This window comes from Megalops cyprinoides, chromosome 20 (assembly GCF_013368585.1).
Source record: "Megalops cyprinoides isolate fMegCyp1 chromosome 20, fMegCyp1.pri, whole genome shotgun sequence".
Lineage (NCBI taxonomy): Eukaryota > Metazoa > Chordata > Actinopteri > Elopiformes > Megalopidae > Megalops > Megalops cyprinoides.
The window spans coordinates 25,923,794-25,947,148 of NC_050602.1; the positions used below are offsets into that span (position 1 = coordinate 25,923,794).

General features: G+C 42.4%; 1 protein-coding gene across 1 annotated transcript in view; it reads left to right on the forward strand.

Moving 5' to 3' along the window:
• LOC118795967 overlaps window positions 1-23,355 on the forward strand; it is a 70,450-nt gene that overhangs the window by 2,818 nt on the left and 44,277 nt on the right. Inside the window, exons 2-3 of the mRNA XM_036554791.1 lie at window positions 5,278-5,399; window positions 8,588-8,635. Coding sequence (XP_036410684.1) covers window positions 5,278-5,399; window positions 8,588-8,635 — 170 coding nt within the window. The remainder of the gene's footprint in view (window positions 1-5,277; window positions 5,400-8,587; window positions 8,636-23,355) is intronic.

Sequence of the window (23,355 nt, forward strand, 5' to 3'; positions counted from 1 at the left end):
TGAGATGATGTGACAGTTATGGAGAACGGCTCAAAAAAAAAAAACATGCATAACAATTAAACCTGCAAAAAATTAGTGCTGATTGTCCATTACTTCAGCTCAGATGATGAGTCAGGAGGGTCTAAGCGTTCCAGACAGACTCATGCCATGCGAGGGACTGTGTTAGTGTACAAATGCCAGAGAGAAAGGCCCAGCAATGTGCCACATGCTGTTTCTGAAACGTCATGCGTTATTATTATTACCGTTATTATTTAGCGTCCTGCTTGTAATGTAGATTAGCCTCGTTTCGTTAGAGACCTTAATTGAAATGCCACATGCACAAACAGAGCCATGCTGGGTTCTAAGAGCGCTGCGCTTATACGCCCGCGTCTTCGTTAATATTTCCACACACTCGTAATTAAAAGAACACTGTTCATGCACCGCGTGCGCATGAAAGGCATCGTATGCATTAAAAATAGCATGTTTAATAACAGCCAACATCATATATATCACTTTGATGGGTGGTGTGACTACCGTGCAGACAACTAATACTTTCTTATGGCATGTTGTTTAGAAAATTACTCTGTTTTTTAGAAATGCACAGTGACAACAACAACATAATGCTACTAATACTACACAATACTAATGCTGCTACTACTACTACTATCATTATAACTATTACTATTATTATTAAAAATGATCTTCTATATCATTCGCTAAACAAGTATGAGGCCACACTATTTTAATGTCCGGTACTGTTCTATTGACATGAAAGTGATGTTGTCATAGTTTCAATGATTTTAGCTGAGAGCTTTGTCTTGTATACGCAGTGTAAGGTACTGACATCTTTTTTTTTTTGATGAATTCTTATGTAAACAGATGTGCGTGGCACTCTTGGTGAAAGACTGGCACTGCCAGCAGGCCAGTGGTTTCCGATGGCCGTCCAGATGAGCGCCAGCTTTGCGTGGGCGGGTTGGCACACACGGACAGTGCTGGTAGCTAATTATCACAGCCATACTTCTCCTCACACATTGATTTTAAAATGTGTTGCTGTAGTGGGCTGCAATGTTTATTTTTGAATCATTACATTGTGGTTAAGCAATTTCCTGGCTCTTGCAAAGCATACATCTTATATGGGGCAAGTGTTGCCTAGGGCCAGTTTTAATGATGGGAAGGAACACATTCTGCATCCATGGGGGTAAAAAAAAAAAAAAATCAAGGTCCGAATAAGTTCATGCAAAGAAATGAGTGGCAGCAGATTGGAGCGTTCCTGAAGCACCAGTGTTAGAGGAGTCTGCATTTTTGTACATGCAGGAGAAAAAAAAAACTGATGACTATCATCTGATGTCTCTGATGTTCTGATGTTGCTGTAGGAAGCTACAGGCATATCTGGAGGAAAATATGGACAGAAATTAATGACAAAATCACATGTTTTAGCATGTTGATGTTTTTATTTAAGAGGTGATTACATATCACATGCAATATTGTATTAACAGCCATACTTACTGCAGCATGGTAGCCAAGTTACGACTTGGGAGCTATTAAGTGTATTTCTTTATCATGATGAATATATTTAATTTTAATAATGAATATGCAGCACTAGTTAGCTAGTCTATTGCAAAATTTCTGTCGATACAACCCAGAGGGACTCAAATTAATGATTATCTTTCTCTCAAGTAATCGATTTGATATAGCACTGAAGTGTGCTCCTCCTTTTGTTTTATCTACCGTAATATAAAAAGGATCATATTCTTTACCCTTCACTTACTGTTAGCTGGCTACATGCTGTCCCAGGGAGATGGCAGTAGCTGTTATAGGCATCCACATATAAATGTATCACTCCCCAGAACCAAATCTGCCTCTCCACTGAACAGTTCACGCAACAGAATCTTTTTGCAACCGGGATACTTAGCGATTTGTTCAGCAGTATGGTTGTTTTAAGCTGTAAATACGGACACACTTTTTCACTAGGTGTGTCAAGTGTCAAGGCTGTTCATTAGGAGGTTTGGAACATACAGTGTGGTTTGCCCCCAACACATGGTGACATGTCATGTCATTTGCATATTTCCCATCAACCATTTCAATTACTTCTGACCACACAGGAGTTAAGATGTCCTATTTGTTTCCTGAGGGAAATACAGCACTGGAAGTTGACATTTCTGTGCATACCCCTGCTACCTCCTACATGTAATAAATATAGTATCCAGCCCTTCACAATCATATTCAGTTACTCAACTGAAATTATCAGTGGTGACCGGTGGTGAATAGGGGGAGGAGCTATGGTGATGTAGTCCTATCAGTATCTAGATTTCCAATTGATAAACCCCTCATTTGATTGATGGAATTAGGAATTATTGGATGTTACAGCTATAGCATGGGTATAAATATAAGCTTGTTGCTAAGGAATACAGCTAATACAGTTTTGGCACATTAATAATTATGTTGCTGGCTTCCTTATGGCTTTTTTTAAAGCTTTGTCCAATTTCTGACCCAACTTGCCTCCACTGAGTAGTACACGGGATTGAAGGTGAAAAGTTGCTGATTTCACTTCACTCCAAGTGGAACTATGATCTGAGTAAATCTCTGGCCAGAGGCCAGCACCTGGAGTTTGACAACCAATATACTGACCCGTTCATCTCTAACTGGGCGCGTTGAGACAGTGTGCAGAGAACTGAGTGGGTGTGGAGAAGTGAGCAAAACGGCCCTGACAAACTGCCATTAGATGCCTGGTGTCCGGCTGGCCAGGCAGCATAGAGAGGAAGGGCAGAATGAGTCACAAAGGACAGCAGAATCCGTCCATTCAGTTACAATAAGCCCTTGCAACTGCACTGAAGACTTACAGTAATACATAAGCCCTTCCCCTTGAGTTAAAAAAACCTTTTCTGGAGGATCCACCTAAAGCAATTCAACTCATTCTCCAGCATCACAAAGAGACAAGAATATCTGAAACAGCAGTTTTCATTATTTCGTTTGAGCTTATGACAGGTTACCCTGCTGCTATTTTCCAGTAATTTTCTTTATAATGAGTAGAGGAAGAGCTGCAAGCTACTGTCAAATACTTTGGTTCAAAGTATCATGCTCAGTGATTTATAAATGAGGGACAGGCTGTAATGACTGCAATTGATTCAAAGTTGGAGGCTGCAGAAAAAAAAAAAAAACACGCAGAAAAACCCCACAGTTTCACACTAGCCAGAGGCCAGCACCTGGTGTTTGACAACCAACACACTGAACTGTTCATTTCTAACATCCGATAGATGTTTTGGAGGCCCAGATATTTCTCCACAAGGTTAGAAATCATTTCATGATCACTTTAAACGAAGGTGTGTAAGCTGATTGCTGTCATCACTCGTATGTTTTTTTTTTTCTTTCTTGCCAATCCTCTAGGTGGGATATTGAGGTACAAGCTGCTTCAAAAGCCTCAGATCTCCACCTGATCTAGCTAAATGTGCTGACTGTTTAGTTTTTTTAATTGACTTCCAGGTTTAATGACCAGTAACTGACTCTCACCTGCCAAGATGCTGGAATAAAAAGGAAAGATCTGAGAGATGGTGTTCAGCCATGTCTCGGGGTGCTGCTGCAGTCTTTGGATCGCATTTGAGACCAAACAGGAGTATAAATCAGAACTTTGATCGCAGAATAGTATCGGTTGAAAATGCAAATCACGCTCCAAACTGCTGATAAAGAGTTAGAAAACATAGTTTGTTTTTCAACAGTATATTGCACAAGCTGATGGACGTAATTATGGGCACAGTAATGAAATCAGGAGAAGAGCTGGCGATGACCTTGGTTACTCCTACATTTTCTTTTGTTTTGTTTTCTTTTTCATGTTGCTTTTATGCGCACCTCTGAAAAGACAAAGCAGAAAAGGTTGTACAAGGTTATGCAGAGAAATGGTCATTTAGGGATTAAAATGCATGTTGATTGAAAATGCAGTCAAAAGGAAAACATATTCCACAGCGTGAAAAGACTAAATAACAGACTCATTTCATTGTGAGCAGGTAACCATATTTAATCAGGTGATTGTGTTTATTCCTTTGAGAATCGGTATAAATTATTCTACTCTTCTGTAAATTGTCATTAATCTGGTCATGTTAAGTCACAAACCAAATGAACCAAAACTGATCCAAATAAACAAGTCAAAAACCATGTTTAATCAGGTGATTGCATTTATTTGCATTATTTGCATTCATTTGAGAATTGGTATAAATTACTCCGCTCATCTGTAAATTGTCATTAATCAGGTCATGTTAAGTCACAAACAAATAAAACAAAAAGTACTCCTGGCTATCATAAGTTTTCTTACAGTGCTGGGTTTAGTTCCCACAGGTTCCTGGCTGTACTATAACATCATTAAATTGTAAGAAGTATCAGCTGTGTGCTGTCTATTTCATGGCAAAGGGAATCCAAATTGGTAATAACATTCATGGTGTGGCTGTCCATGTTATTTCTCTCAAAAGGCTTGAGGGTGAGGCCAATGAGGGCCCTGGTGAAACTTTTGCTGTTGCTCTCAGTGCTGTGCCACTTAAACTCACTACACAGAACGCACAGCCGAACAAGCTGCAAGCTTTATGTTCCTGGGCTGAGAGCTGAGGGGCATAGTGGTAAGGAGCAGGGCTCGTAACTGAAAGGTTGCTGGTCCGATTCCCCGCTGGGGTACTGCTGCTGTACTCTTGGGCCAGGTACTTAACCCACAATTGCCTCAGTAAATATCTAGATATATAAATGAATAAAACTGTAACCTATGTAAGTCACTCTGGATAAGAGTGCCTGCTTAATGGCAATAATGTAATGTAAATGGATCAGTGCGGGTTGCCGCTAACAGCCAGAGTGTCATGTCTGCCTCTCATCTGTTTAATGGTGGAAGAGGAGCAGCAAGATGCCACTTGCACGTGGATTTTCGGTGCACTGCTGTGTCGATGCCCTGGAGCTGGGAGATCATGAAGGAAACGCAGTGGACTTGCTTACCTTTGGGGTGGTCGACCCCAACTCTTCACCCACACGCTCATTCAGCAGGAGGGGTTCCCCAAAACCTGGTCTACCCATTCTCATGGCAAATCAGATGCCGATGTGGTCTCACTGTATTTAGCAGTGTTGAACACAGTCAGGGAAAGCTATCACTGTTGCCTTCAATAAATAACCTTGTCCAACTGGCCCTGAATCGGACGTGACTGAAAGCAACTGAGATGGAGAAGGCCAACAGCTTAGCATTCTCTCTGTAAACCTTCAGATACAAAAGCGATGCATATAATCTCTGAAAAAAGATCACGGCGAAACCGTTTGCTTCTCTTCCTACTGCAGAATCGTCCGAATGCTTCATCTGCAGGGATGGGGAGCTGCGGAGACACGAAGCCCTGTGGCACTTCTGCGACTGCAAGAGTCTGGTGGCCCACCACAGCTGCCTGCTCACCTGGATAAAGAAGGTAAATGGCTGTCCAACTGCGCAGCGGCAGGTCGCCGGCAGCAGGGCCACTTGCCAGGGCCCTGCGCAAACCTGCGCAGTGATATATCTATGTATGCGCACGCAGAGAGAGCGCATTGTCGTCAATAGTCTCCCGGAATGATTAACGGTATCCGATTCTTCCCGTTGTTTGTTCTTGTTAATTAAAGTCAGTGTTCCACAGCCACGGGGATGGGGGGGGGGGGGGTATGAGCAGGGGAGAGTCAATGAAAAATCATTGCAACGAGGCAAACTTGCGACTGAACTTCCCTCGTACTCAGTTACGGCTGCAGTTGCCCAGGGAGAAAATATTACATCCAGGAACAGGTCAGGGGTGATGTCATTCAAAACCTGCACAGATGCACTTGGCAAATTTCTGAAGTGGATGTATTGAACCAAAAGCTATGTAGGTTATCGAGTCACTAGGCAGTGACTTCATCATTCATTTCCTCTCGTCAGGACAGGACAGCAGCACTCCCAAAGGCTTTCCTTTCTCCTAGTTCCTATTTTTGATTGCTGCTTTAGATAGTTTGAAAACTGATCAGTTTCTTGTGCAGTATGCATGTGCTTGTACTCTAATTGAGAGCGCAAAACTGTATTTTTTCTTTGGTCTCATAGCCCAAAAGTCCCCCACATTACTATAAAGCTTAATAAACAAAATTATGCATCAGTGTCGTAATGACAGATGCCTGAGCTACCTGCCAACAAAGTGTCAAACCCGGGGTCTCTCCCATCTAAATAAAAAGAGACTAAAACGTCCCTAAACATAACCACGCATAAATGACAAGCTGGTAAGGTGTGGTAAAAAAAAATAAAAAAAAATACAAAAACGCAACACAAAAAGACATGAGAGAAGTTGCTAGAGCATCAAGTGCTAAAGCCCTTTCTACAGACGACCACCTTTTAAAAGGTGGCGCACAGGTGATGGCAATTAGTGTAGTCTGATTGCAGTCAGCTTCTCGGTTGTCACTGTGGGCGGGGCCAGCAGCAAGGTGGAGACTCCAGCACTTCCACTTTCCACCACAACAGAAAGTTCCAGAATGCCCCAAGCATGCAACCCAGGCTGATCCATTTAGCTGCAGAGATGAACTCAAAACCAGAGGGCATTTTCACAGCATGGGCCTCCACAAAAAAAAAAAAAAACAAAATGGACCCAATCTTTTTTTTTTAAGCATATTATAGAATGATTAGAACCTCAAAGATTATTTGAAATCATTTTAGTTTTTTTTTTCATTTGTTTGGTGAATATTAAAAATAAAATAAAAAAAAACATAAATTCACTATGTGTTCGAATGGCACATAACTCACCAACAACCCTCTGTCACGTGACCAATACCCTGGAAAATGTATTGCGTCCCTCCCGCCATCTCTCCCTCCCTCCTGACTGCATCTGTGAGATATGCTTGTGTTGAGCTGCTGCTGGATCATTCCATAACTGTTTTTTTTTTTTTCCTGGTGATTTCATGCCCTTCTTGTTGCACCCCCGGCCCTCACCCCCCAGCCAGGCGGGCGGAGAGTGACCCATCGCTTGGGTCTGATAGCCATCTCCGAAACAGGTCATGCGTGTACAACTAAAGTGCTTCTTAACCGCATTTTATGAAGCCAGAAATGTAATCCGATAACGATTTGACTCGTAAGTGCTTCTTGATAGCCACCAGGGACCAAAGGCATGTGTTGCACCACTACTAAAAGCAGTTCAAACAAAAAAAAGACATAAATTCCATTTTCTTACCCAATGTCACTGGGAATAAACTCACGGAAACACAGTATAAAGCAGATCAGAGTCTGACTGCTGTTTTTAAACATTTCATACATCAGCATTATTATTCCTTAAAGAATGTTTTTAATGCTTTTGTTTTACAGGACTATATGATTACGCTAGCCATATGTCATGCTTAAAAAAAATGAGAGGGATATTTCAGTACCATTGTCCTTTTGACTCGCAGAGATAAAGCACATGGCCCAAAACTAATTAGTAATCAGGAACTAGTTAAGAAATGCCCTTTGAAAAACAAGCGTCCCCCAGGCGTGATTTAAATATAGGGGCACAGTCAGTTGGTGGGTGTGTCTACGCGGTCCAGGTGCTGGAGGCAGAATGAGACTTTGACCTTTGACCCTCATTATAAGCATGGCTTCCTGGAAGGGTGAGGCTCCCAGCTGTACACAAGGGCATTGAAGGAACTGCAATCATATACACACACACACACACGTACACACACACACACACACACACACCGCAGGACACACAGCTAATTTCATTAATGTCCTGGTTCATTTTACTCCCCTGAATTGTTGCCAAATTGCAAAGCTTGACAAAACACAGAAACTGGGTAATTCAATTTATCGTGCTTTCAAAAGCCCATGTCCAACTGCGGAAATCAATCACTCGATACACCAAGGTCTAAATATGTATTCCATTTTATAATACAATCCTCCATATGGTTGTGGTCTAGTGCAGTTCATGGAACATGTCTTATGTGCAAAATAATATGCTTTCCAAAAAAACAAAAATGTAATTTAATCCATATGAAATAATCCACAAAGATATTATAATTATAGTTGGCCAGACAAAAAAATAGCCTTAAATGATAATGCTAACTAAATTATCTTTTTTTTTTCTTTGTGATGATTCAAATATATCCAGCCTTTTTTGTTCACCGAGTACTTTGGGACATGTGTGTATTAAATCATAAGCCAATTCACCGTGCCAGTTATTCAGCTGAAGAGAGACATATATGTTGTTCTTGACTTCAGTCACCCACACCCATTGTGTCTGAGCATATTAGACTCAAATTCATGGTGCTATTCATGTGTGATGTTGCTGGCAGTGGCATAGCCATATCCCTATACACACACATCACATTACATACGACACCTGGATCATTCACATTAGGGCTAACAGGTCAATTATCAACATACATGTTTAATATCAGTAATTATATGGCATTAAAGAATTTACAGATTTAGATTTGATTAATGTTTTCATTCTTTTTTTATTCAGCAGTCCCCACCATTTTAAAACACACAGGGCTCATATGAGGGCCTCTGTAAACGATACTTCTAGAATATTCCAGCATAGGGTTTGCATTATGAAGACACCGAACAGCGCAATGACACCAGGGAGGGATTTCTGGGTAATAATGTGTGATTCTCTGCTGGGTTTCTTTGCAGGGCCTTGGGGCTAAGGACAGGCCAAGATGCACTGTGTGCCATGCAGAGGTAAGGGCTTGTGTGTGTGTGTGTGTGTGTGTGTGTGTGTGTGCACATGCGTGTGTGTGTGCACATATGTGTGTATATGTATCTGTGTGTGTGTGTGTGTGTGTGTGTGTGCGCGTGCGTGTGTGTGTGCGTGTGTGTGTGTGCGCACATGCGTGTGTGTGTGTGCACATACGTGTGTATATGTATCTGTGTGTGTGTGTGTGTGTGTGTGCACGCACATGCGTGTGTGTGTGCACATACATGTGTATATGTGTGTGTGCGCTGCCTGTGGGTTGCGGTGGCTGTATAGCTGAACTCCCAGCCTTTTACCAAAAGGGTGCAGCCCCTGCTGTGCTTAGGACGCACGTGTGTGCTGGTGGCCTCTCCCTGCTGACACACTGTCATCGAGTGCTCTCTCAGCTTTACAGAGTCATCCTCCTCCACGCTCAGGTCATAGCCAATCGCAGTGCATAGAAGGAATGGTGGGCGGAGCTTAGATATGGTACTCCCTCACCAGCTGTGGGCTTCAATTTTGAATCGTATGAAATGTAAACTTCTTCACCAATGGTGGCCTTCAGCCTACGTTTTTATTGATGCTTTGATATGTGTTTAATTGATCCAAGTGTACTAGTTTTTTCTAGCGCTAGTACTAATTTTTTCTGTCTTTGGCAAGTGTCATGTCTCATGTCTGCTGTTAGGATCCATGTCTTTGAGTGCCATGAGAAAGATGTACGCACATCAAGGCGAAATGCCGTGTTTATAACTATATAGAGCTACTATTAACGCGTTTAGAAAGTGAAGAACAGCTTCACTTGTAGTTCATTCTGCCAGTTAGAAGTGTTTCCATCTCTGTAGCTCTTCATGTGGAGAGGGACTTAGCCACTGCATTGCTAATGGGGAAACTGTGACTGTGCTAAGTACAGGTGCTGATTGGCAACAGTGGGTACAGCTCCTACATGGTTAATTGCTCATCTCCAGACTCGACAGGTCGAACGCCTAGAGATGACTGTGTTTCTTGTATCGCTAATGTCTGTTGTCGTTAGCTGACATCGCTGGCACATGGGACTGGGTCATTAGCATTGCTAGGCAATGAAGCTGTTTTGAAAACATTAGCTAACTCTAATTCCCAGCTTCATTATAATTGTACAAGCGTCATAATTTATTATGGTAAAGTAAGTACTATTTACATGCATTTACATGTTTCTTTTTTAGTTAAGCATGGTTATTTCTAATCCGTGATGTCTACATTTTAGGAATTTAGACTTGTTTCTGAAGCGCTTACTGTGGTTCAGGGCAGGGTATCATGTCATAGGTAAACATTGCCCAGAGGCTGAGTCATGGATGCCTTATTTATGATGTAGTAGGCCAACCTGAAAGAGGGAGACTGTCTCCAGACTGACTACCAAATATCTTCTACACTACATCTGTCTGATGGACAGGCGGACTGGCTAATGCCTTAGTTTAAAAACCATAATGCGTTATCTCCTGTGTCTCAATATTAGAATAATAATGTAACTTGGAAAATACGATCTCAAATCATCAGAGAGCCTTGGAAGAGATTGTTCAGTGCTGTGCAGCTGTTGCAGGTGGCTTCCATAACAGTCACCATGTACCTCATTAATGCTTAATGTGGGCTCATAGAGCAGAAGGATTTGCAGAAGATCTATAACACTAATGAGCAATCAGTCCTTTGTTTTTCTTTCATTTAGCTGCTTTTCCGAGTGGTTGTGTCAGTAATGCAGGTTAAGTGGGTTTTATTTCTTAATAATATGTCAGAACATCCTCCGAGATAGAGACATAAAGTACTGACAGACCCAGATATTTGCCGTCGGAGTCTGCCTGCGTAACATCCAAATCATTATTCCTTCAACGACCCCGAATTTATCACGTTTAGGCGGTACACTCTCAATGCAAATTCACAACTGAGGCCTTATTAGTTCTGCGTGCCAGTTCATTTGTGTGAAATAGAAAATATTGATGTACTCTGTACATGCAGTGCGGACAGCGTGCATCGCAGTATACATTAAAGAAATGTCCGCTCATAGTGTTAATAGTACAGGCTGGTTTCTCCGTGTTTGTCTGTCTTTGTGGCCTTTTCTGATTGCCTTTGCTGTTAGCAAAAAAAATTCAAATGTGTTTAAAGACAAAGATACTTCACGATTTCTAAACAGCAGTGGATTTGGTTCTCTGAAAGATTTGGTATTGTTAGTCTATTGTAAGTTGCTTTTTTGTTGGAGGGCTGTCAAAGTTGTTCCACTGAGTGTCGTCAACAACAGCAGCCTGAGTTAATCAATGCTTGGTTTACCGAGGTTTTGGTTGGAAGGGCTGCAGTTCGGACTCAGTCCCACAGAAAAGTGCTGTTTTCTCTTTTTGATCCTGCCCTGCTGTACAGCAACCTGGTGTAAACACTGATCCCGGGTCAGGAAGGAAAGAGGTTCCCCACCTTTATACGAGGAGTCTGCCATTGCTTGCTGACTGGAATGTTGTAAGTTTGTTTTTACTGCCGTTTCTATGCGCACATGAGGTCAGTGAATCTGCCCTCCTCCCCTGTTAGCTCTCAGTGTGAGATGCCTCGGCGCTACAGACAGACAGCGGGCCTCACTGTCCCGCCTTGGGTGAGGCCAAACCAATCACACGGCTTTCACCTGCACCCCTGTATCCGGCCCCCACCCCGGGGCCTTGTTAGAGATGTGGCAAGACACGACAGCTCGGTCATTAACTAGCGCTGCCGTGGGATGACATCATTTTACAAGGCTGGACTCGAGCGTAACATGGACCTGCTTTGGAATGACATCTTAACTTTAGCTCTGAGGCCTTCTGTTCTTTAGGCTGGGAGGCAGTACTGGCATGATGCATATTTTTATATGTGTGTGATTCACCTCTTCCTTCTAATGCTGTGTCACAGTTTAAGGAATTACAGAACCAGGGAGAATCTCTGTCTTGCTGTCCAATGTAATCACCACCATGAATGCACAGCACAGTGTACGCTGAAAAATTGACTTAAAAATACTTGATCACTGCTGGCATATTGGTGTGAAAAGATGCCTTTACCCGGCCAAACTTAGACTGATACTGGGATGAAACTCACACTGCTTAACGTGACTGAACAGCGCACCAACACATATGTTCAGGCCATTAATTCTGTTAAAGGCTTTAAATCATAAGGCAAGATTCCGGAATTCTGGGTAGAATACAGTAACCCTGTTAAATGTGACATCACCCCCTTCCCAGGTCAGGGGTCATGACAGAGGCCTCGTTTGATTGGTCTGCATTTGATTTGAGTCTGGCAAAGAGCTCAGCAGGACCCTGTGCTTGTTTTAAATTTGCCGTGGTTCAAACTGCGCTCAGTCCTGAGGGTCAGTTGGTGTGAACCCGTTTTGCCTGGACCCGTGCGGCCTGTCAATGCGACCCACACTGTGTTGCTTTTGCTGCCTCACGAAAACCACACGGCCCTCAGACCCGGTAATGGCTTCCAGATCCCTCCACCTGACCACGGTAATGTGAGCCAGTGCCCTGTAAATGTGAGTCATTTGCAGCTATTGTTACCGCGGCAGCCTGGGGGGAGAGGCGGGAGGGCCGACGTGCTGAGAAAACAATTTCTCGCGCTTCGCCGCTTCTCGGCTCCGCGTGCTAGCCGAGCTCGCCTCGGACCGGGGCTCTGCCGTCGCTGTCACGGCTGTTGAAATTCAAAAATTCCTCTCCCCAGCATGGTCCCAGTAAAATATTAATGTGGAGCGTTCTATTCGAATGGCATCCCAGAAAGTCCGAGCAGCCTGCTAACAGATAGGCTACCTGCTGACGTTTTTTTTTTTTTTTTTGGTTTGGGGGTCAGGATCATATACGTTCACAGCGTTCCCACGCAGCCTGTGTATGGATTAATCTAATGGGTAATGCATCAATATAATAACATTCCTATGATTATTGCGCGGACAGTTAAAACGCTTTAGGAAGACGTGCATCCAGATAAACGATGACAGTAATAATCATGATTGCAATCGGCAGCTCACGGATGCTTCTATGCCACAGAGGAATGCATTGCTGTGTTCACCGGTGGTTAAAATAAAGAGCCTTTAACCATTACGGCCTGACAACTCAGAGCACTTCATTTAATGCGGCTTCCCATTCAGTGCCTTTGCCATTTAATTTTTTGATATTTGTTGATGCAGCTTTTGCAATTAGGTCTCAAATGTGGGCCATTATGTATGAGTTATGCTAATTTGTTGGGGCACTGAATGCATTAATTTCATTAGCAAATGGCCTCAAAGCAATAATTACCAGAGTAGGTGTGTCACAAGCGATCACGTTAAAATTTGCCAGTTAATTATTAAGATTTTGTTGCAAGAGACCTCAATTTGACATGGGAATAGCCAGTAAGAAAGGAGAAAAGATGATTCCTGTCTGCATGGAAGGCAAGGTGTGAGCATGTGTGTGTGTGTGTGTATGTGTGTATGCACGTGTGTGTGAGTGTTTCCTCTGAGTGTGTGTGTGTGTGTGTGCGTGTGCGTGTGTGTGTATATGCATGTGTGTATATGTGTGTGTGTGTGTATAAAGGCGGGACACATGATTTTGCATGTTGACAGTTCACATTCCATGCTAATTACTGAAAACGGCAGTGGGCTAACTGCTGCTTATGTTAGCCAGGAGTGTGTAATTACTGAAGAGGGCCAGAACGGGCTTAATGGCTGGTTTCTGTATTGATCCTGGAGTCCAGTGGGAGCTTGAGAGACACTCTCCGGCCCTGATTAGCCATGTCCTGTCCGAGGGGAGGGGTGTGACCTTTTCCCCAACACCTGGTGATTAGCAGAGAGCGCAGGGCCTTGTCAGGGTCTGGGCCTTCCTCTAACAGGGCAGACAGTCTACCTACAGACGCTCGGCCTGTCTGGGCCTGTCTGTTACAAAGCTGTTTGTGTGCATGCAGCACCATCAGGAAGATGTGGCCCTCGTCAGAGGAAGCCTTAATAGGGGAGCTGGGGGGCAGTTGTTCATGTGATGGTTGTTTGGTTGCAATAACCAATAATGGGGTGGTACATATGGATCATGTATGGGAAGCTCATGCTTTAGCTTTGAGTCATACAACAGCCACCGATGCTATCATCTCGCATAAACAAATGACCTTGAATGTGTGCAGTCATATTCCTCTCACTGAGCTTTGCTTTGGTTACCAGAGCGGTAATAGAAATTTATTTCTAGATTTTGTTTCCTTTGAAACCACATAATTTGATGGCATAATTGAAGTTGCATATTTCCAATGTATCCAACAACATTTATTTTAGTATCGTGATTCATGTATGTTATTCGATTTTAATAGAATAGGTGCACAGTGCAGAGAGCCTGAGAGCTGGACGTCGGTTTTGTGGTAACAGGCTTTTAAGAGGCATTTTGCAGGGTAAATGAAAAGCGGTGTCAAAGATATAATTGAGTCCTTTTTGTTGAGTGTCCTGGCCTAAATACACCTGCAATTCTACTCCCCTCTTTCTGTGGGAATCTGAAAAGCCGTTAGTGTTTGACAAATAGCAAGAGATGCCCGTCTCCAGCTCGGAAGCATTAGCGTCATCCGCCTTGTTTACATCACTTAGCGGAACGTTACTGCGGCGGGTTTTTTAGGCGACTTCAGAAACAAAATGCACTGAGAGCTTTTTTTTGTCACGGGAGTAAAAGCTAAGTGGACCTGGCATTTCCTCAGACACTTAACCTTAAAAAAGTGTGGGAAATGAACTGAATAGCTCTGCTCTAGCATCCCTTTTAGAAGTAACATCTCATCACTTGACTGTGTGCCGTAAAACCCAATTCCAGCCCGCTGCCATTTTGTAAATAGGATGTACCGCGGAAGGCAAAACAAACCATTTTTTCCCAGAGATGACGGGACGTGACACATGTTATTTATTAGGGAAGAGCTCTTTCATGCATCAGCCGCTGTTTGCGGCAAACTGAATTGTCTGGGTGTTGTTTGTAATAAGGATACTAAAACCTATAAATCCCACAGGGTAAAAGACAAATGATTTTCCAAAGTGCAGTTGAAATGCTTCGCTCGTGCCCTAGTTTACATACTGTATACTCAACAATGCTGACCAAAACTAAAACCTAGACAATGTTTTTTTTTTCCTTTTGAATGCTGCTATTTTATCTGCTTCTGGAGAACTATATTAATCTGTCAATGTTTTATGATTCTAACAGCATTCTGTCAATTGTTTTCATCTTTGGTGATGTGTAGCTGTAATAGTCAGTAATAGTCAATTATACTATAATTTCTTTTCAATAGCTTCTCTATGTTGTGCTTTGCAAAGTAGTCTGTGATGACATAGATTTTGTTTGATTAATTTCTCTGATAAGTGTCAAATTGAGGTTTTTCTTAACCCATTTTAAGTTTTACGTTTATTTCACTGGGTATGAGAAGCAGAACTATATTATGTATAATACTATATATGTTACCAAGTTAGGTCATCGGAAAATGAATTAATGCTAGTAGCAGTTCAGCCATATAATTAATCACATTATGATTCAGCCTTGGAGCACTGGATGCTGTGATTACAGGACAATATAATGGGTCATTTAAATATTGATAGTAGTTATTCACAGCTAAAGTTCTTGATAAAGCCGGTGCAAAGGAAACTGTCTTGATAAGTCCTTTGAGGAAGACATCATTGGTGCTAGGTTGCTGTTGAGGTAGACATTGCAGAGATTACACAGTGGACCTTGTAAAATGGCAGTTAGAGCTGGAGGAAGGAACAGCGTAGGTCTTGCATTATGTTGGTCACATACACAGAAGCTGACATGCTGAGGAAGACTCCAGTTCTGCTGTGTCCGGTTGGCATGGCAGAGTTGTTTTGGCTCAGAAGCCACAAGGTCACCAAAGGCATAACAACTGAACGGGGTAGCTGGCCCAGCCGGATAAGGTCAGGTAGGAGATTTAAATTACATCAATAGCAGAGCGAGTCTTCGGCCATTATTCTCAGCGCAGAATTGAGCTCTGGTAATTTCACTCCTTTTATTTAACCCTAATGCTTCCCCCCCAGGCCGAATTCATTTGTGGACTTCCTGCCTGCTAAGGTCCCGAGGCTGATTCAATCAACCGCTTTTTAATTGGCTGTGAGGCATTCGGATTGAAACCGATGGAGAATTAATAGCGGCCGCGATTGATTGCCACACTGGTGTGACCTTGGGGACCCCAAGCGAAAACTCAGCAATGGCCAGCGCTGAAGCTCCCAACTTTTTAATTGCATTCTGGATATTTGAGAGCCACCCCCTTTCCTCATTTACATGTGCTCCACGCTGAGGCCACTTGATGACACAACTGTGGCTGGAATTTTAAATTGGTTCAAAGCCTTGCCACTCCCTCTGGTTGTGCAGTTCGGCTCCATGCTGTCACCTTCACCTCTCCTTCACAGTGCACGGCTCACACCTGGGTGAAGGCGGTACCAGGGAGCACAGCAGGGCCAAAAATCTAAAGCTTTTCTTCACCGCAAACAGCAAAAATTCATAATATGCCATAGTAGTGGTCCTAGTGAACCATTGTGTCTGTTAGTTTTGGTTCCATCTGGCCTCAATCGATAAGGTCCTTTTTATTCAGCTAATGTTCTCAGTTAATCTGCTATTTTTTAACATCTGCTGCCCCTGACAAATTCACCGCAGTGGTCTCGGTTTATTAAGTTTATTAACTAGCTGATTAATAGTTTGAAACCTAGTAAATCAATTGAACAGCCAAGCACTACCTAAGAATGTAATCAGTACTGTTAATCTAAGAGGCACAACGAACAAAAATGAGTTGAGACACCTTATTTTTATCTATTAATAGCATAAGCATACCTCCAACTACAAACAGATAACTGTCAAACACTGTCACATCTAAATCACCTGTGAAGCAGTTCAATCAGTCCTGATGAACTGAGCCCGGCTGGAACTAGACCCACCATCCACAGTGATCCATCGGGATGGGGGTTAGGAATCACTTCACCATGCGTGCCTTGTCAAACCCAGCGAACTCCCAGGGAGCACATATCGATTATCTGGAACTACTTTTGGAATGCCAGGAAGCCAGCGCCCAGCATAAAAATGTTATTCATTTAACGTCAGTGGCAGAGAAGCAATCACAGAGATTTGTTTTTTTACAGATAATCCTATCTTAACCACGTTTAAAGGTATAATATGGAGAACGGAGAAAAAACAATGCATTAGTGGCTCGACTCTCAGAGCTACAGAGGAAAAGAAATAAATGAATTCAATCATGGAATTATGGACGTCCTGCAGCATAATCCAACAGCCAAGCTTCCAGTGCTGGAATAATTTGGAATAATAGTTGGAATTACTAGAAGACAAACGGCAACGCTTTGTTTCACTGGAACGCGTGTCAGTTCGTGTGAAGTCACTTCACCGAGAACCGGAACTTGCCACCCCATTTACATGTTGTGAAAATTAGAGATTAAAATGGTTTTAACCCAAAACATTCTTACAATTAATACATGTAAATGTAAATGTATTTTAATTGTATTTGAGGCCAATGACAAAAACTAAAACTACACAGGAAGAAATCAAGCCAACATACAGCAAGATTTGCTTGATGTTAGTTTATAGAAAAAAAAATATAATTATAGGCCTAATACAGCCTAACTACAAAGCAGTTTGCCCTTACCTGACTGACAAATGTTAGTATTAACGTGTCATGGTTCAGATGTGTGAACGTTTCTGATCAGAGCTCTGGTTCTTGCATGTCTTCAAACAGCAGACATGTTTTGGGCAGCTGTCTGACCTCTTGGCTCTGGCAGGTTTGGACATGTGCGTTGTTCCCTGTGTGTGATGTTGAGTGAGCATACGTGTGTGTGTATAAGGGGTACAGTCACACTAACATGTATAGTGTATGGCCTATGTGAAATGCCTGGCTCGTGTTGGCAAATTGAATTATGGCCACTCCAATACGAGACAGATGACATGTGTAAGGGATCTTCAGGATGAGTGGAATAGGCCTGGAATTAAGCTGATTCTGTGTTTCCTGGATCGCTAGATTTTCCCATCGTACACTTATCGTACATCCTATAAGAGGTCACTCAAATCTTTTAATTTAAAGTAACACGTGCGAACAAGACACTAGCGGCCTCTCAGTTGGATTGATGTTGTTTGGTTAACATGACCCTGTATAAAACCAGACTTATTCAAATAGATTTCAAAGCCATAATGGTAACGAAATAAAAATTTTCATAATTAGGCAATGCTAGCATATGGCAGCTAATTATGATGATACATAAAATGGTATTGATCATAAAAATTGAAAAGTTTTTTATGACGACAATGAAATATTACATTATGATGATAATAATAATAATATTGTAAGTGATTTATGTCTCCCCCCCCCCCCCCCCCCCCCCGTGCTCAGAAATTAATTTCAAAATTCCAAACGAAATTGGAAACCAGCACAGGCATTCAAGATCAGGGAAAGTAAAGCAATAAGTAACAGACTGAGACTTAATTTATGATCTTCGCCTGTCTTATTTGAGATACAGTACATGAGCTGGCATATTTAAAGTGAAATATTGTTTGTTGTTGCTGCTGAGTGTAATTGTGTACACTGTGTATAAATTGTTTGCTCTCCTGCACTATGGTTGCTGCTCTGTAATATTAGCATCCATTGTAATGAAAACATAGGTGTTTCTGCTGTAAGATCCCCATTCCCCTTAATTAAAATCTCTAAACCGATACTTACTTGGAAAGGTCACATATTTTATTGGATGATAAAAAAGGAATTAGTGTTTGATAAACTGCGAGGAAACCGTTTATTTACACCAAAACAGCCCTTGGTGCATGACAAATGGCAGGTTTGCTTATGAATAATTCTACAAATCTGCTCTTCAGGTTTTAAAGTAGCTGTAAATCTGACTTAAATGGCTCCATTCATTATGCCACAAGAAGGGGAAAATATACTTAAAAAGTGTTACAGAAAATGGTCGTATGGTTCGTGTTTTACCAAACGACATGCCCCACTCCGCTAGACAATATATTATGCTCTTTCATTAAGGAGCCAAGTGAATTCTGAAAGTTTCTGGAGTTGCGTAGTTGCCTGGTTAGTATTCTGATGCAACACAGAATGGCATGTCAGATGTTTTCTAAATTTATTGCTTCATTTCCAACCCAAAGACATGGTTGAGGATTGCTGGGGGCTGTATTATAATGAAAATACCGATCCAGATTAGCTGCGGTTGCCACAAGCAAAAATATTAGTATCTCAAAAAAAGAAAAAAAACTTAAGGTGCGTGTAATAAACTTGCATTCCTAATTCCATTAGGGGTGTGTTGAGTTAAGTGCCATGTTGGCCTATGGACAGATTTATAAAGCAGCCTCTGGTAAATTGGTAGTGACTGACAAGGGGACATTGTTTTACAGGGCGATATTTACATAAGGAGAACCCACAGACTGCTTTGGCAGCGTTGGAATACCACAAACCGTTCAGGTGGATCACTGTTTGTTTTATTTAGGTCACACTCTGAGAAAACAAGGTTAACTCTGCAGGGACAATGCAGCACTTCTGCAGACCAAAAGAGAAAAAAAAAGTATATATTTTATGATGAGAAGACATGCCTCTGTAAGTTCCCCTATCCCTGTACGATGGCAGATGAAAGCCCTTTATTTTGCTGAAGTGTCTCTCTGAATGCTGAACACTAAATACCACTGCGGCCTCGAACAGTTGCTTCAAGCAAACTTTTTATTTTCTTTTTTTATGACTCATCAGAAAATGCCAAATGCTCTCATTCCCCAAATTACAGGATTCATTCTTCACATACGATGTTACTTGTTGAATCTTAGTCAGTAATGTGCTATTCATTATGTTTATAGCAATGCCAGTGAATATGATCCGGCTCGGGGACATGAAGGAATTGCCAAGTTCTGTGAGGTTCTTCTAGTAAGCAATTAACCAGTTAGAAACCAGAGGCTGGTCACGTGATCCACACCTCTACAAGTAAATTGCTTGTGCGGTGACAGTGTGTAAGAGAGATACAAACAGTACTTTTGTTGTGTTCCCCCTCTCTGTCCTTCCTCCCGTGGTTTCTGACTTTCCTCTCCCGTGTCGTCGTTTCGCACCGCTCCTTTCAAGCAGTGTCATTTTACAAATTTGTGCTGGGGCTTTCAGAAGAAACAGCCATTGTGCGGAGCAGCTGAAAGTGATATGTGGGTGGACTTTGCGTTGCCGTGACAGCAGATTCTGTCAAGATGTGGCACAGAGCGCGATGACAAGAGGGCATATCAGTCGGGCGTCGACACAGCGCGAAACACACCGCTCCGTACGTCTCCACGTCACACGACTGAAGCGGTATTAAAACACGCATGATAGGGGATTGTGTGTATTTATAGGAAAGGATTTAAACAAATCGTATGGGACGTTTTGGGGTGAAAATGAAAGGGTAGGACAGTGAAATGAAATAAGACAAGCCGGGCCAATGGCGCAGTGAGGAAGGATCACCTCAGCGGCCAGGGAGGGGAGGGAATATGAACGGATTATATACAGCTCAGTCAGACTTAGGTGGGAGGTTTGGGTGTTTGAAACGGGCCAGAGTGCTCTCCCAAAGTTTTTCAATTAGAAGCCATTTTACGACGAGAAGGTCCATTAAATCAGGTTTCATGCCAGACAAAAGGAGGATAGAGGTAATTACAGGGATTATTTACCTTTGTTAATTGAGGTTCCCTCTCTGTACCTTGTGAAAGGTTAACACCACTCTGATTTTTTTTTCTTTTTTCCAATGCCTGCCTCTTCGGCCGAGTGCAGCAGTGCAGTAGTGGTCTTGATTGAATGCCTGGAAAATTAAACCAACATTAAGGAAAGTAAGACAGAATCTCTGGCTTCACTCATGCTAGCATTATTTTGAATATTCCAAATGACTATTAAGAACTTATAAATCATACCAAAATTATAACATTTTCAAGTCTGGCATTACTTTATAAAATGTTTCTGCAGCTTAGATTACCCCTTTTTCATGTACACTATAAAACTAAATTGATTGCCTTTTAAATTGTGAATTTAAATTCCACTGTTCCTTCAGTTTAACATTATTTTGACAGAGGGACCTGTGTCAAAGTGTCTGTATCATAGTGCCTGATCACTTGGCCAAGAAGAAATACTTAAATGCATTTGCAATCTGGAAAATGAACTGGTTCAAGGGCAAAGGTATTTAGATTTTCTGCTGTCAAGATAATAGAATTGACTACTCCATCTACATTAATCTTTTGACAAATGGTGATTCAGGATCATGCCTGTTTTGTACTCATAAGCTAATACGTTTCTCCCTTACATAATGAATTACTTAAATGCTTGAAATATTTCTTGTGGTTTAGTGGTCTTCAGTCTTGCCAGCATAAATTGCTGGGCTGAGGAATGTTGTACTGTCTTAATGGCAGACATTGAGATAGATTAGTAATGTTTAAACCTAGTGTAAACAACTCATGAAACATTATGTGTTGAACATTATCAATAATAATTGTGAATATGACTAAATATTCCCACTGTATATGTGTATGTACATACATGTATATACATAGGTACTGCATATATTGTTAGTGGTTAGAAATAAACCACTTTCTCAATGGTTGTGCAAGTACACAGGTCCCATATAAAAGGAAGGCTCATCACTGTCAGCTTTGTGGTCATTGTTCTGTAGGCCAGCTTTCTTTCACCAGCTCACACCTGCACAGAGAGAGAGAGTGGAGGATTGCTGGTGTATCTGCTAACCTGAAACCACAGGAGAAACCCACAGAAACCGGTCCCCTTTTACCTGCTTCTCTTTTTTTCCACCCTGCGCAGACAAAAGGCTCAACGGCTTCAAGGCTTTGTGGGTAGGGGGGATATTGACACTTTGCCCTCCCTCTGAATTCTGACGTGAGCTTTTAAGAGTGGATTCCGTTACAAAACACAGGGACGTTTACCCTCCTCTGTATCGCCTCTCCCTCTTATAGGGGCCATTCTTTCCTACCCCCCCTCCCCCCCATGGGAGAGTGCATATCTGGATTCAATTAAGGGATTACTGTATGTCAGCGCGGAGCTCTCATTGTCAAAAGCAGGGTGTGTCTCAGGCGTGCCCTCCGACTCCTGGCAGTTGGAACAAATAACCCGCCGCGAGAGAGTAGCTCGCCTCGAAAGACGGCCGAGGCGCTGCCGTGAGCTCAACACCGCTTCTTTGTTGAGACGCAGGGAGCTAAAGGCGCCGAAAGAGGCCGTGTGAATCACGATGAGCGCTCTGCCTCCTCTCCACTTGCCTCTTGTTCCTCTTCAGCTTGTTTAGCGGGGGCTCTGGTGCTCTGTAAGAGGGTTGAGATAAATCGGGAAGAGGATCACCCGCTCGGCCCTGTAGAGCGCCGGTTAAGCACCATACCCTTTGTAGTGCACAGTTAGCCTCAGGGCAGCAGCTAATAGGTGTCTCAGTCCCTGCCAGCTGCCGGGCTGAGGCTGTTCCACCTGGTCAGCTCACCAGCACAGCTGTATTCCTGTGGATGAAGGAGAGACACTCTTCTTTAGATGGAGCTCGTGTTTTATAAGGCAGTTATCACTTTTTTTTGGGAAACCTGTAATATTAAGATGTTAGATATTACATGTCAAAATAAATTTCTCGGCATGGGGGTAACATGTAGTATTACTTAGGGTAAAGTTAAATGTGGAATGTCAGCCGTTAATGCTCTTTGATGTTAATATGTATTCCTGCAAAAGTCATTTAAATGACTTGGGCCTCTTGCACTTAGACATTGAGAGTGCTTGTTTTCATTTATTGATTTTTTTTAAAGTTACATCAGTGCAATAATGTCAACTCCTTCATGTCTCAGGCAGTCTTCACAAAAGCCTTTTTCTGTTCATTTATTTGCTGTCTGCATATCAAATTTTATCACAGTAAATTAACTGCACTAGGCTCTAGAGTGCTCTCTTACATTTTCGAAATACCTTCAACATCAAGCATGTCACCGAGGGACCCTGTAAACATCCCTTACACTAATCCCATTTATTTTATTATTCCCAGACTGACATCCTTTTAATGCTATTCATAATCTCCCATAACCTCTGCACTAATATCTCCTTCCTCTGTTATCACTGAATAGAAACTCGGATAATGACAGTCTCCAGTTAAGCTTGTGGGACCTGGGAAGGAATGTAACACACATGCATTAGGACAGTGCAGTACCGAGGCGGCTTTCTTTTTTTCAAGGACGTGGAAGATGGCTCTGTAACCTGACGAAAAGAGAAAAAAAAAAGATGGTCTGATAAACCTGGAAAAAAAAAAAACAAATACTTTTTAGTAGAGGTACCCACATAAAATGTTAACGGGGGTCTTAACCGCATTTGTCATCGATCCAAAACGATCATAGCCGCACAAAAGGTGCGCGAAACCCGCACGGAGGAAGACCGCACGTTCTGCTGGGCGTCGCTTTCATTCCGTCCTCCCCGCTCGGCGCAGCTCGCCCTGTTGTGCGCGGGTGATGGATCTCCTTTTGTGACCGAGTATTATGAAGTGTTGACAGTTTCTACATGCGAGACCTGGCGGGAATGGGGATGAATGAATGAGCCACCATAAACAACCGTCCTTGCGCCCGCGCCCCGAAAGCCTGTCGGTGCTGTGTTTACACATTAGCAGCCTGTCAAGCTAGCTTTCCCCCACACCCCAACTCCACACAGAGGCAAGACCCGGGAATGAAATTTCCACCTTGACAAAAGCAGACCTGCATGTCCTTATCCTTTGTTTGTCCAGGTGCTTGGAGTTGCAGTTGGAAAATGGCATATC